This window comes from Callionymus lyra, chromosome 16 (assembly GCF_982586985.1).
Source record: "Callionymus lyra chromosome 16, fCalLyr1.hap1.1, whole genome shotgun sequence".
Taxonomy (NCBI): Eukaryota; Metazoa; Chordata; class Actinopteri; order Syngnathiformes; family Callionymidae; genus Callionymus; species Callionymus lyra.
Window position 1 is genome coordinate 13,595,597 of NC_141833.1, and position 15,339 is coordinate 13,610,935.

At 35.1% G+C, this 15,339-nt stretch overlaps 1 protein-coding gene across 1 annotated transcript in view; it reads left to right on the plus strand.

Annotated features, from left to right (window-relative positions):
* The window catches only part of LOC148063818 (laminin subunit alpha-3-like), an 82,489-nt gene that overhangs the window by 27,373 nt on the left and 39,777 nt on the right, over nucleotides 1-15,339 (plus strand). The window contains exons 7-18 of the mRNA XM_087810230.1: nucleotides 2,604-2,719; nucleotides 4,290-4,408; nucleotides 6,010-6,100; nucleotides 6,908-7,039; nucleotides 7,160-7,201; nucleotides 7,289-7,330; nucleotides 8,075-8,209; nucleotides 8,750-8,791; nucleotides 8,884-8,922; nucleotides 9,316-9,450; nucleotides 13,804-13,938; nucleotides 14,016-14,150. Of these exons, the coding sequence (XP_087666356.1) occupies nucleotides 2,604-2,719; nucleotides 4,290-4,408; nucleotides 6,010-6,100; nucleotides 6,908-7,039; nucleotides 7,160-7,201; nucleotides 7,289-7,330; nucleotides 8,075-8,209; nucleotides 8,750-8,791; nucleotides 8,884-8,922; nucleotides 9,316-9,450; nucleotides 13,804-13,938; nucleotides 14,016-14,150 (1,163 nt within the window). The remainder of the gene's footprint in view (nucleotides 1-2,603; nucleotides 2,720-4,289; nucleotides 4,409-6,009; nucleotides 6,101-6,907; nucleotides 7,040-7,159; nucleotides 7,202-7,288; nucleotides 7,331-8,074; nucleotides 8,210-8,749; nucleotides 8,792-8,883; nucleotides 8,923-9,315; nucleotides 9,451-13,803; nucleotides 13,939-14,015; nucleotides 14,151-15,339) is intronic.

A 15,339-nucleotide genomic window follows, 5' to 3' on the forward strand; every position in this document is an offset into this window, starting at 1 on the left:
AACATACTCTGAAACAAATGAACACACTCTGAAACAAATGAACACACTCTGAAACAAATGAACACACTCTGAAACAAATGAACACACTCTGACACATATGAACACACTCTGACACAAATGAAAACACTTTGACACAAATGAACACAATCTGACACAAATGAACACACTCTGACACAAATAAACAGACTCTGAAACAAATGAACACACTCTGACACAAATAAACAGACTCTGAAACAAATAAACACACTCTGACACAAATAAACAGACTCTGAAACAAATAAACACACTCTGACACAAATAAACAGACTCTGAAACAAATGAACACACTCTGACACAAATAAACAGACTCTGAAACAAATAAACACACTCTGACACAAATAAACAGACTCTGAAACAAATGAACACACTCTGACACAAATAAACAGACTCTGAAACAAATAAACACACTCTGAAACAAATGAACACACTCTGAAACAAATGAACACACTTTGTAACAAATGATCACACTCTGGCACAAATAAACACACTTTGAAACAAATGAACACACTCTGAAACAAATGAACACACTCTGACACAAATGAACACACTCTGAAACAAATGAACACACTTTGAAACAAATGAACACACTCTGACACAAATGAACACACTCTGACACAAATGAACACACTTTGAAACAAATGAACACACTCTGAAACAAATGAACACACTTTGAAACAAATGAACACACTCTGACACAAATGAACACACTCTGACATAAATGAACACACTCTGAAACAAATGAACACACTCTGAAACAAATGAACACACTCTGAAACAAATGAACACACCCTGAAACAAATGAACACACTCTGAAACAAATGAACACACTCTGACACAAATAAACACACTCTGACACAAATGAAAACACTTTGACACAAATGAACACAATCTGACACAAATGAACACACTCTGACACAAATGAACACACTCTGAAACAAATGAACACACTCTGAAACAAATGAACACACTTTGTAACAAATGAACACACTCTGAAACAAATAAACAGACTCTGAAACAAATGAACACACTCTGAAACAAATAAACAGACTCTGAAACAAATAAACAGACTCTGAAACAAATGAACACACTCTGACACAAATGAACACACTCTGAAACAAATGAACACACTCTAAAACAAATGAACACACTCTGAAACAAATGAACACACTCTGAAACAAATGAACACACTCTGAAACAAATGAACACACTTTGTAACAAATGAACACACTCTGGCACAAATAAACACACTCTGAAACAAATGAACACACTCTGAAACAAATAAACAGACTCTGAAACAAATGAACACACTCTGACACAAATGAACACACTCTGAAACAAATGAACACACTCTAAAACAAATGAACACACTCTGAAACAAATAAACACACTCTGAAACAAATGAACACACTCTGAAACAAATGAACACACTCTGAAACAAATAAACAGACTCTGAAACAAATAAACAGACTCTGAAACAAATGAACACACTCTGACACAAATGAACACACTCTGACACAAATGAACACACTCTGACACAAATGAACACACTCTGAAACAAATGAACACACTCTAAAACAAATGAACACACTCTGAAACAAATAAACACACTCTGAAACAAATGAACACACTCTAAAACAAATGAACACACTCTGGAACAAATGAACACACTCTGACACAAATAAACACACTTTGACACAAATAAAAACACTCTGACACAAATAAAAACACTTTGACACAAATGAACACACTCTGAAACAAATGAACACACTCTAAAACAAATGAACACACTCTGACACAAATAAACACACTTTGACACAAATAAAAACACTCTGACACAAATAAAAACACTTTGACACAAATGAACACACTCTGAAACAAATGAACACACTCTAAAACAAATGAACACACTCTGACACAAATAAAAACACTTTGACACAAATGAACACACTCTGAAACAAATGAACACACTCTCACACAAATGAACACACTTTGAAACAAATAAACACACTCTGAAACAAATGAACACACTCTGAAACAAATGAACACACTCTCACACAAATGAACACACTTTGAAACAAATAAACACACTCTGAAACAAATGAACACACTCTGAAACAAATGAACACACTCTCACACAAATGAACACACTTTGAAACAAATGAACACACTCTCACACAAATGAACACACTCTGAAACAAATGAACACACATTTTCACATGAGAACATCTCAAAAGTGCCATAAAGTATAATTTCTTTGGGTATAAAAACACTAGGATGTCATATTTGTTGTGTTGTTGGATCAAGTTACTGCTTCATCACTGCTTCATTGTTCTCAGTATATTTTTCTATTCTTCAAGCTAATCTGTGTTTCTCTAACTGTCCTTTTCAACGAATGAAAAACAAGCCGCTGTTGTTTCAAGAATAAACAATGACGATGTCAACAAACTGACAGATACGTGTCCATCACTGATTTGAAAGGAAGGATTTTTAGCAGCGAAACAAAGGGCGTCTGTTTTGTTTCTGCCAGTATCGGTTCATCACTCAAACCTCCTTCTGTCCTGCAGACTGCAGTGCGAGTGCCAGCACAACACCTGCGGCGATTCATGCGACCGCTGCTGCCCGGGCTTCAACCAGCAGCCGTGGCGGGCGGCGACTGTTGACAACCCCAACGAGTGTCAGCGTGAGTCCACAGTGCTCACTTTGTTACAGTTGATGCAGTGTCAGTGGAGATGTTTGGGTCTGAAGAACTGGAAAAGGAACCAGGTTATAAGCAGTGTTGGGAGTGATGTGTTGTTAAATAATAGCCTAACTTACTTTGTTAGTTATAGTTTGTATATACACACTCTTTGTTATAGATGATTATATGTTTATTTAATTTAAAATCATGGTTAGTGACCCTGATATTTCTACCAAACCTCCTCCAAAACCTGTATATTTTCTATTGTTAAGCAAAATTCGATTGTATTCTGTAATTAATGAACTTAATTTTTGACTTACAGTTTCAAACATTAACAAGTAGCTTAGGGTAACTGAGTACTAATAAGTATATAGTTACTGTAACTAAGTCACACATTTAAAGTAACTTGTCCAACACTGGTTATAACTTAAGAAAGTGTTAACTATTGGAAAAAATTACCTTGGAATATAGATGAGCCTTTGGTTTCTGATGGATGGATGGATGGGTGGCTGGGTGGATGGATAGGTGGATGGATGGATGGATGGATGGATGGATGGATGGATGGATGGATGGATGGAGGGTTTGATGGATGGATGGATAGATGGATGGATGGATGAATAGGTGGCTTGATGGATAGATGATGGATGGATTATAGATAGACGGATAGATAGATGGATGGGTTGATAGATGGATGAACCAGTGGATGGATGATGGATGGATTATAGATAGACAGATAGATAGATGGATGGGTTGATAGATGGATGAACCAGTGGATGGATGGATGGATGGATTAATAGAAAGGCGGACAGATAGACTGTATTTTCTGTGGCTATTGGAAAAAAAACAATTTCTGAGGGATCAATAAAGTTTTACCTTACCTTACCTTACCTTAGATTGATGGATGGGTGGATGGATAGGTGGATGGATGGATGGATAGATAGATAAGTGGATAGGTGGATGGATGGATGGATGGATAGATAAGTAGATAGATTCTCGCCGGATTCTTACCAATACACACCCCTACAAAGATGGCATAATTATTTTCCCTTAAGCTTCAAAACAAAAAACAAACAAATCATCCACCTTTTAATAGCAGAAAACACCAAAAGACTTAGTGAACGGATGTCTTTGTGTAAGCCGAGTTAACCAGTTAGTGACCCACATCCAAGCTGGAGCCCGATCCGTCGGGGCGAGGATTCCCCCTCGTGAAACACGACCTTGTAGCTGCCGCACAAAAGAAGGGAAAATAGAAAAAAGAAAGAGGTAGAATCCACTTTGTAATCCAATCAGAGTGCAGTCATGTCTTTACCGGTTATTTACGTTGACAAGACTCGTGGGTGGCTTCACAGGAAATGTGCCGCGGGGGCCCCTTTATCTTAAATCATCACATCTTTTTTTCTTTATTTCTTCATTGTTTAAGTGAGTAAATACATACGTTAAACATTCTATCAAATCCCACTGTTGACACCATTTGTCACAAATTTTAAAATAATAATATCAGATACTAAAGTTCCTCAGGTGGTGGATTATAAAAATAAAACGGTGTATCTCTGGGGGTTTTTTTTCTCTTCAGCCTGCCAGTGTTTCTCTCACGCCTCCGACTGTCGCTACGACCCAGAGGTGGAGGGAAGAGCAGCAAGTTTGGACACCTTGGGCAGGTTGAGGGGAGGAGGCGTCTGCATCCACTGCCAGGTATGAAGGTCATATCAAGTCTAAACGGAGCTGTTGTGATGAAAGACAAGAGGTGAAAAAAAAAAACTAATATGGAAGGTAACTGTAGTTCAGGCACGCGAAGAAGGAGTTGTTCTGAAGAATGGAGCGACTCGGGAAACACCTGAACGTCCCAGATTAAAAGTTGACTCAATTTTTTACTAATATTTATTTAGTAAATAGTGGTTATAATGCACGTAGGTTGATTTTATATTATTAAACGTGACATTTTAAATAGTCTACTGACTCCTTCAAGAAACATCTTTAGACGTTTTTATTTGTTCAGGCTTTTCCTTGATTTTCTGGAACTCCTGTTGTGTTATCAGTTTTATCTTGACCTTTAAAGTTTAAACTTTATTGAATATTGTTTTGATTGTTCAAGCGCTTTGTGACCCTGGTCTGGAAAAGCGCTATACAAATAAAAATTACTTACTTACTTACTTACAATAATCATTCCTTCTTTTTTTTTTTTTGGTCATCTTTCAAATTTTGTTTAAGAATTTTTTTTTTCATTAAAGCAATTATTTATTAAGTTTAAAATGTTAAATATAAAATTAATTTCCTTTTATTTGACTTTTTTGTTTTTGTTTTTGACGCATAAAAGTCACATGATTAAGACTGCTCATCTGTGTTAGCATGTTAGCTAAGTTAGCACCGAAGCTACGTTAGCGCATGTTGCTCCTGTAAGAATCAAAATGGTAGACATTTAGTGATAAAACGGTGCTTTTGGCTTTTGTTACAACATTTGTATAGATAAGTAAGAGTTACTTAAACGTAATGTTAATCTTAAAAAAGATTGGTTAAGAAGAAAGTTGGAACATTAAGGTAATGTTTGAGCTCTGGTATCAACTTGGGGGATTTTAGCAAAATATTAACTCACTTACACTTGGTATGTTTGTCAAATTGTTGAATGATGACCAGTATTATCAGGTTTTGTAAAGATGATTACAATGGTATAAGTATCATTTTCCTGTGATAAATATTAAGAAAGTTATGGATTATTAAAGTGAATACTAAGTAAATAGAGCTCAATATTTTAGGTGTAACCTTTTTTTGAATCAGACTTTTTGCTAAATATGTAAAAAATCTAAATATGTTATAATGATAATTAATTAACGTTTAAATAGAAAATTAGTCTCAAAATATGCATAGAAAAACAAATGAATAGCCCAAATTGAACAGGCAATGCCATACATTCTTTAAATATACATTAATGAAAACAATGTTGATCAATTTAAAAGATATTTGGCAAACTCGCAGATAAATATAAACATATATATTATTAAAGTGATTTCGATGAAGATTTTACTTACCTTAAATGTTTTAAAAAGGGAGTTTTGTTGAGTAAAAACTTGGAAAATAGGTCAGAGATTTGTTGTGCGTGTACTTTATCAATTTTAAAAAATGTTGATATTCTTGAAGCATCAAATACAAACATATCTACTTATACTCACTGACGTATTGGTCACTGTCCATATAAATGATCAACAAAATATACTGTACATGAGCATGTAGTTGAATATTGTTGAATTCTTTTAACACCTAATGTGTGTTTTGTAGCTTAAACCGTTCTCTATTTCCAGCACAATACTGCAGGAGTTAACTGTGAGAAATGTCAGGAAGGTTTCTTCAGGCCTCATGGAGTTCCTCCCGAATCCCTGACTGGGTGCACGCGTGAGTCCAACTATTTACTCTATTTAACCCTTAAATGTCTTACTTACATTTAAACATTTAATAGGCCCTTTTTAATGGTTGATTAACTTCGTTTAATGCATTTGAATACAACTTTTTATGTAAAAAAATGTACCAGAGATTCAGTTATTCAACAAAAGAAGCAAAATCCAAAATATATAAAACAACATACAGAGAAATTACAAAGGTCAGAATAAATCTTACTGAGTAAAAAAAAAAAAAATTGTATATAAACCAAAAACACTAATAAAAGGTTGGAAAAAAGTTGGAAAAAGTACCAATAACATCTAGGTACATGACAAATTCAATTATGTAAGTCCTTTATTTGAAATATAAAATAAAATATATAAAAATTGACTTGAGATCAACTAAGGTGTGTTATTTAACTCAATTATTTAACTTCTTAACAACCATTTGTTGCATCCGAGGTTTAGATTCTTGAACAAGCTTCAAAATTGTTAACATAACCTCTTGTGTCTTTGTAAGTCTGAAGTAAATCTTGTTCATTCTTAGGTAGACATTAAGAGGAATTATGGGATTAAACGAGTGTGTTTTATAAAGTAAACCCAGAAGTCTTGAATTTATTTGGCTGAGCTAATTTCCGCAAACGGTATTAATGTTGTCAAAACTAGACTTAACTGATTTGATAAATACTATTTAATCACTATAATGGCTGCACTTGAATAAGTGGAATGTTACGTAAATATCTTTAGAAAAAAGCTCTTTTTGATTTATGTTGATACAACAACACTTCCTGTTTGAATGTAACCTTCAATATTGTTATCCTAGAATGCACATGTGATGAAAGGACAACAGCCGGCTGCGAGATGGGATCTGGAAGGTGCATCTGCAAAAAGCAGTTTGACGGAGAAAACTGTGAACGCTGTGCGGACGGATATTATAGCTACCCTGAGTGTACCGGTGAGTCAAAGTTACTTACTGGTTGACACAAACAGAAATACCCGTCTTTAGCCAAGTGTTCTGCCAGCTCTTAACCTCCAAAAAAGGCACTTTTAGAAAATCTCTTTTCTACCCTTGCAGCTTATCCTGTACAACAAAGGACCACCACTCCTGCAGGACTTGGTACAGATAATTTAATTCACCATTAATAACATTGTGTCTTTTAAATACAATATTTATTCATTTTAATCTTCTTTTTTGTGCACGCAGACTGTCCTCCAGGTTATTTTGGTTCTTCTTCGTCCTGCCAACGTGAGTGTGATTCTAGAAAATGTGTTGATATAATTTGATCCTGATTTATTCACAATTGTGTTTAATCTGAGGAACATATTCAAAAAATAGTAGAAGAAAGTCTTTAAGAAAATCGACCTTCAATCCTCAAGTTAGTTTGGTGATGGTTTATGCGCAATTATTTTTTGTAAAAGCTAAAAAGAGTTTATTATTCCGAGGAGGATTTCTGATCCTCTGCTTTTACCTGTCTTTACAAAATAACTCAAAAGGGTCTACATTTATTACACTGGTCATGTTTTGTAGTACAATCCGGATCCAGGAAAGTTTTGAAGAATTTGTCATTCACAGAATGAGCATATATATATAAATATATATGTGTTTACAGTATATATATATATAACAGATTGTACAAAACATAGCATACACTGGAAAACCCTTTTTTTTATTAATTTGGTTAAAAAAAAAAAAATGTAATTGTCTTCTTGGTGGATCTATGCACTCTCTTAATAATTGTCTAGATCTACGACAGTTAGAAAAAAACTTTTCTTCCACTTCCTAAGTTGCAAAGATCAGCTTGTACTTGTGCCAACTACACCCGCATTCCAATGTCAGTCCACTACAGAACCAGGTCTGAAGTTAAACTGTAACAATCTCTGCCAATTTAACTGCTGCTCAACCAACGAGATATTTAGTGAAACTGATCGACCCAGTGAATGATCCAGTAACTCTTTTATAAACAGCTGTGGTGCCTGTATCTGTCTACAGCATGTCCATGTGACTCCAGAGGGACAGAGGACCAGGTTTGTGACCCGTCGGGTCGCTGTTTGTGTCGTCCAGAGGTGGAAGGGCAGGGATGTGAGCGCTGCAGACAAGGACATCACAGCTTCCCCTTATGCCAGGGTGAGAGACGGCTTCACTTCATGCACAATAAGGTCACATAAGTACAAGAAAAAACGGAAAACACAGCATATTATATATGAAGGTTGTTGATGAGACTGCATTTTTTGTTTTTGCCAAGTGTTAACATTATTCTTGACTTCATCTAAGTTTCTTAATATACAAGAGTTTATTGTAAGGTTGCGTTCTGCATTAAAAAAAAACTGCAAAGTAATGAGCAATACATTTTTTACTTTACATTTATTTGAACGTACAAACTGAACAGTGACAGTGACCAGAACATCTCCCGCAATGCTTTGCCGCCCAGCCAACTAGTCAAAGCTGTCCATCACTTTTGATATAGCAGCATAAACATAGAATTTAAATACAGAATGGTAGCAACATATCAGCTGTCATTAAATAGAGCAGTGTTTAGAAAGGCATCAAGCAAGATGATGATTTCACACTTAAAACAACCCGTCCTCATCTTATCTCAGTTTACCTCTGCAGGTCTAAACCCCCCAGAAAAATCCACTTTTTAATCATCTTTTCTCTCCCCTACAGCTTATCCTGTAAACCCGAGGACCACCACTCCTACTGGAACTGGTACGGATAATTTAATTTACCATTGATAAAATTATGTCCTTTAAATCCAAGATTAATTCATTTTAATCTACTCTTGTGTGCATGTTCCACAGTCTGCCCTCCAGGTTATTTTGGTTCTTCCACCTGCGAACGTGAGTTTGATTCTTAAAAATTTGTGACTTAAATTTGATTGAATCATATTTGTCTTTAATCTGACGAAAATATTTAGAAATAGAATAAGAACCTGTTTAAGAATCGACCTTATATACTTAAGTAGTTTTGTGACAGTTACGACAGTTAAACAAACTACAACAGTTAAAAAAAACCTTTTCTTCCACTTCCTAAGTTGCAAAAATCAGCTTGTACTTGTGCCAACTACACCCGCATACCAATGTCAACAGAACCAGGTCTGAAGTTAAACTGTAACAATCTCTGCCAATTTAACTTCTGCTCAACCGACCGAGATATTTAGTGGAACTGATCGACCCAGTGAATGATCCAGTAACTGTTTTATAAACAGCTGTGGTGCCTGTATCTGTCTACAGCATGTCCATGTGACTCCAGAGGGACAGAGGACCAGGTTTGTGACCCGTCGGGTCGCTGTTTGTGTCGTCCAGAGGTGGAAGGGCAGGGATGTGAGCGCTGCAGACAAGGACATCACTCATTTCCAACATGCCAGGGTGAGAGACGGCTTCACTTCATGCACAATAAGGTCACATAAGTACAAAAAAAACGAAAAATACAGAATATTATATATAAAGGTTGTTGATGAGACTGCTTTTAAGGACTAATACTGCAAAGCAAACCTCACTGGAGTGGTTCAGTTGTTGTTTTTTTGCCATGTGTTAACATTATTCTTGACTTCATAGAAGTTTCTTATTGTATTGTATGGTTGCTTTCTGCATTAAAGGAAATCTGCTAAGTAATATCATTCCATTTTTAACTTGTATAAATAATAAAAATAACATTTATTTGAACTTACAAACTGAACATTGTGTATGAGGTGTCATTCCTCTCAACAACCCTGTCAGTAAAAGTGACCTGAACATCTCCCGTAATGCTTTGCCGCCCAGCTACTTTTGACGTAGCAACGTATACATAGAATTGAATACAGATTTGTAGAGACATACCAGCTGTCATTAAATAGAGCCGTGTGTAGAAAGGCATCATTCAAGATGATGATTTTACACTTGAAATTACACGTCTTCATCTTATCTCAGTTTACCTCTGCAACTCTAAACCCCCCCCAGAAAAATCCACTTTTTAATCATCTTTTCTCTCCCCTACAGCTTATCCTGTAAACCCGAGGACCACCACTCCTGCAGGACGTGGTACAGATCATTTAATTCACCATTAATAACATTATGTCTTTTAAATCCAAGATTGATTCTTGCTAATCTACTCTTCTGTGCATGTTCCACAGTCTGCCCTCCAGGTTATTTTGGTTCTTCCACCTGCGAACGTGAGTTTGATTCTTACAAATTTGTTACTTTGATTTGATCCTGATTGATTCATATTTGTCTTTAATCTGAGAAACATATTCAGAAATCGAATAAGAATCTGTTTAAGAGTCTACCTTCTATCCTTAAGTAGTTTGGTGATGATTTATGAAACACTCATATATTTGGTAAAATCTTTAAAAGGTTTATTATTTTTCCGAGGAGGATTTGTGATTCTCTGCTTGTCTGTTTGTTTACAAAATAACTCAAAAGGGTCTTTGTGGGGACAGGTGATTACATTTTGGTCGTGTTCTGGAGTTTAATCTGGATCCAGGAAGGTTTTGAAGAATTTGTCTTTTACAGAATGAGCACAAAACATGATTATATATATATATATATATATATATATATATATATATATATAAGACATAGCATGATGGTGTAGTGGATTGGTTTTGGTGTATTCCTTGTACTGGCCTGGGTCCAATAAAGTTGGGATAGTTTATATTCCAGTGACACAGATTTTATCACGTGAAAGAACAATTATAATATAATATTTAAATATTGTATTTTTTCATTATTTAATTTTTTTCATTTGATTAAAGAATAATTGTAATTGTCTTCTTGGTGGAGGTATGCATTCTCATAATAATTTTCTAGATCTACGACAGTTACAAAAACACTTTTCTTCCACTTCCTTATTTGCAAAGATCAGCTTGTACTTGTGCCAACTACACCCGCATTCCAATGTCAGTCCACTACAGAACCAGGTCTGAAGTTAAACTGTAACAATCTCTGCTAATTTAACTGCTGCTCAACCAACCGAGATATTTAGTGGAACTGATCGACCCAGTGAATGATCCAGTAACTCTTTTATAAACAGCTGTGGTGCCTGTATCTGTCTACAGCATGTCCATGTGACTCCAGAGGGACAGAGAACCAGGTTTGTGACCCGTCGGGTCACTGTTTGTGTCGTCCAGAGGTGGAAGGGCAGGGATGTGAGCGCTGCAGACAAGGACATCACAGCTTCCCCTTGTGCCAGGGTGAGAGACGGCTTCACTTCATGCGCAATAAGGTCACATGAGTACAAAAAAAATGACTAATACTTCAAAGCAAACCTCACTAGAGTGATGAAGTTTTTATTTTCTCATGTGGTAACATTATTCTTGACTTCATGGAAGTTTCTTAATATACAGTAGTACTTTTTTTTTATAAGGTTGCGTTCTGCCTTAAAAGAAAACTGCAAAGTAATGAACAATACATTTTTTACTATTTATTTGAACGTACAAACTGAACGGTGACAGTGACCAGAACATCTCCTGCAATGCTTTGCCGCCCAGCCAACTAGTCAAAGCTGTCAATCACTTTTGACATAGCAACATATACATAGAAATTAAATACAGGATTGTAGCGACATGTCAGCTGTCATTAAATAGAGCAGTGTTTAGAAAGGCATTATGCAAGATGATGCTATCACACTTAAAATGACCCGTCTTCAGCCAATCTCAGTTTACCTCTGCAGCTCTAAACCCCCCCTAAAAAAATCCACTTTTTAATCATCTTTTCTCTCCCCTACAGCTTATCCTGTGAACCCGAGGACCACCACTCCTGCTGGACCTTGTACAGATAATTTAATTTAACATTGATAAAATTATGTCCTTTAAATCCGAGATTAATTCATTTCAATCTACTCTTCTGTTCCACAGTCTGCCCTCCAGGTTATTTTGGTTCTTCCACCTGCGAACGTGAGTTTGATTCTTAAAAATGTGTGACGTAAATTTGATCCTGATTGATTCATACTTGTCTTGAATCTGAGAAACATATTCAGAAATAGAATAAGAACCTGTTTAAGAATCGACCTTCTATCCTTTTATAGTTTGGTGATAATATATAAAGAGCATATATATTTTGTAAAAGCTTTAAAAAGGTTAATTATTCCGAGTAGGATTTTTGATCCTCTGCTTGTCTTTCTGTTTACAAAATAACTCAAAAGGGTCTAAATGTATAAAACTTTAATCAATTGTGGGGACAGATGATTACATTTTGGTCACCTGGAATTCAATCTGGATCAAGAAAGGTTTTGAAGAATTTGTCATTCGGAGAATGAGCACAAAACTTGATTATATATATATATATATACATATATATATATATTATTATATATTATATAAAACATAGCATGATTGTTTAGTGGCTTGGTTTTGGTGTATTCCTTGCACTGGCCTGGGCCCAATAAAGTTGGGATAGTTTATATTCCAGTGACACAGATTTTATCACGTGAAAGAACAATGATAATATCATTCATAAAAATGGAATTCTTTTTTTAATTTTTATTATTAATTTGAATAAAAAAAAGTGTGATTGTGTTCTTGACAGAGTTATGCACTCTCTTAATAACTTTCTAGATCTACAACAGTTAGAAAAAACCTTTTCTTCCACTTCCTAATTTGCAAAGGTCAGCTTGTACTTGTGCCAACTACACCCGCATTCCAATGTCAGTCCACTACAGAACCAGGTCTGAAGTTAAACTGTAACAATCTCTGCCAATTTAACTGCTGCTCAACCAACCGAGATATTTAGTGGAACTGATCGACCCAGTGAATGATCCAGTAACTCTTTTATAAACAGCTGTGGTGCCTGTATCTGTCTACAGCATGTCCATGTGACTCCAGAGGGACAGAGGACCAGGTTTGTGACCCGTCGGGTCGCTGTTTGTGTCGTCCAGAGGTGGAAGGGCAGGGATGTGAGCGCTGCAGACAAGGACATCACTCATTTCCCACATGCCAGGGTAAGACAGGCCTTCATTTTATCCACAATGGGGTCACTAATCTACCAAAACAAACCTTAAACAGAAATTCATAGAACAGAGCATATGATACAGTAACGTTCTTGGATGACACTATTATAGACATTGCTTTTATCTGCTCAAAAATATGGCAAAGCTAATGTAATTAAAGCAACATTATCCTTTACTTTATAGAGTTACAGTATATACAGTGTTTATCGCAGGAGTTACATTCTGAAAACCTCCCACATTAAAAGGCATTTAAATCTGCGTAATTATTGATCTTTATTTAACCTGTTTAAATGAACATTTATTTAACAACATTCATTTGAACTTGAAAAACTACCATCGCTTTTAACAACTCTAACAGTGACGGTGACCGGAACGGCTCCTGTAATGCTTTGCCGCCCAGCCAACCAATCATAGCTGCCGACTAGCAAGCGAGAATTCTGACCCGCTCTAGTAGAAGAACTCACATTTCTCCCGATCCTTAAAACTCTTCACTGGCTGCCAGTTTCTTTCAGGATTTATGTGTCTTGAACTTTAAAAGTATATATTTTAACTGTGTATTGTTTTTGATTGTTAAAGCGCTTCGTGACCCTGGTCTAGAAAGGGGTTTACAAACTGGGCTTTAGAAATAACCATTACTTACTTACTTACTTACTGATTTTGATATAGAAGACCAATCAGCTGTCACTAAATAGAGCAGTTTTAGAAAGGCATCAACACTATTTTGTTGGCACCATAAGTAATGTGGGTGTGTTAAAAAAAATAAATAATACAGACCATTTCCTTTGCTCTTCTCTCAGCTTGTACTTGTGACGGGGCCGGTGTGGTCGACGACGTCTGCAGCGACAACGGTCAGTGCATCTGCTTCCCCAATTTCCAAGGGCCGGACTGTGACCAATGCGCGTCCGGTCACTATGGATACCCCGAATGTGCCGGTGAGTGAATTATGAGTCGACCTGGCTGAGAGATTTTCATAGCAGCGTCCTCCAGACGTAACGTTCTCGTTGTCCAGCCTGTCAGTGTGACTCTGAAGGCACCTACGGCTCCACCTGCAACCCTTTGTCGGGTCAGTGCCTGTGTCTCCCTGGTGTGGTGGGACAGGAGTGCGATCGTTGTGCGTCAGGACTCCAGTTCCCCCAATGCTCTGGTGACTCACCCTATTCATTGAAAAGCATCTTTTTAAAAAATGTCTAACCTACTCTAAAATAAATGCATCATTAAAAAAACATTGCATAATAAATTCACATTTTCATGAAAAAAATAGCATGTTAAATGTATTATTTTACCAAAAGAAAAGTATTTTAACATACACACAACAATAAATGCATAGTTAAAAACAAAGCATAATATATGCTTCCCGTCATTTAGAAAACAGAGCATATTAAATGTGATGTTAAAAATATAATAATTATAAATGCATTTGTATTAAAATACATATCATAATAAATGCATCATTGTATTTCCCAAAAAACAAAGCATACTTAAAACATCATTTTATATAAAAAATGATCATAATATTATTTTATAAAAAACAACAACATTCAACATAATAAATACATAATTAAAAAAAAAAAATAGCATAATAAATTCACATTTTCATGAAAGAACATAGCATGTTAAATGTATTATTTTACCAAAAGAAAAGTATAGTAAATGCATCATTCTATTTCAAACACATAACGTAATAATTGTATTATTTTATTTTAAAATACACACAACAATAAATGCATAGTTAAAAAACAAAGCATAATATATGCATCACGTCATTTAGAAAACATAGCATATTAAATGTAACGTTAAAAATATTATAATTATAAATGCATTTGTATTAAAATACATATCATAATAAATGCATCATTGTATTTCCCAAAAAACAAAGCATACTAAATACATATTTTTTTTATTAAAAAATAATCATTAATCTCATTTTATAAAAAACAACAAAATTTAACATAATAAATACATCAGGTTAGGTAGAAATTGTTTTTTTTCTCCAAATTATCCACAGCAAATACAGCAATTTTTCATAAAAAATAATCAAATTAAATAAGAACAAGAACAAAGAGAAATAAAGAGAAAGAACAAGATGATAAATACAAAAGATATCACAAAAAAATAGCATAATAAGTTCACAATTTACTGAAAAAAACAGGATAATAAATGCATAATTTAATTGTTTATTTTTTATTTTATTGTCAAATATGCATGTATTAAGACATACAGCATAAATTGTGGTCCTCTCTGACCCATGATGCAAAAACATGAATACTTAACAACAGACATTAAACACTTAAAACATCGAATAATAAACTCACATTTTAATGATAAAATATTGT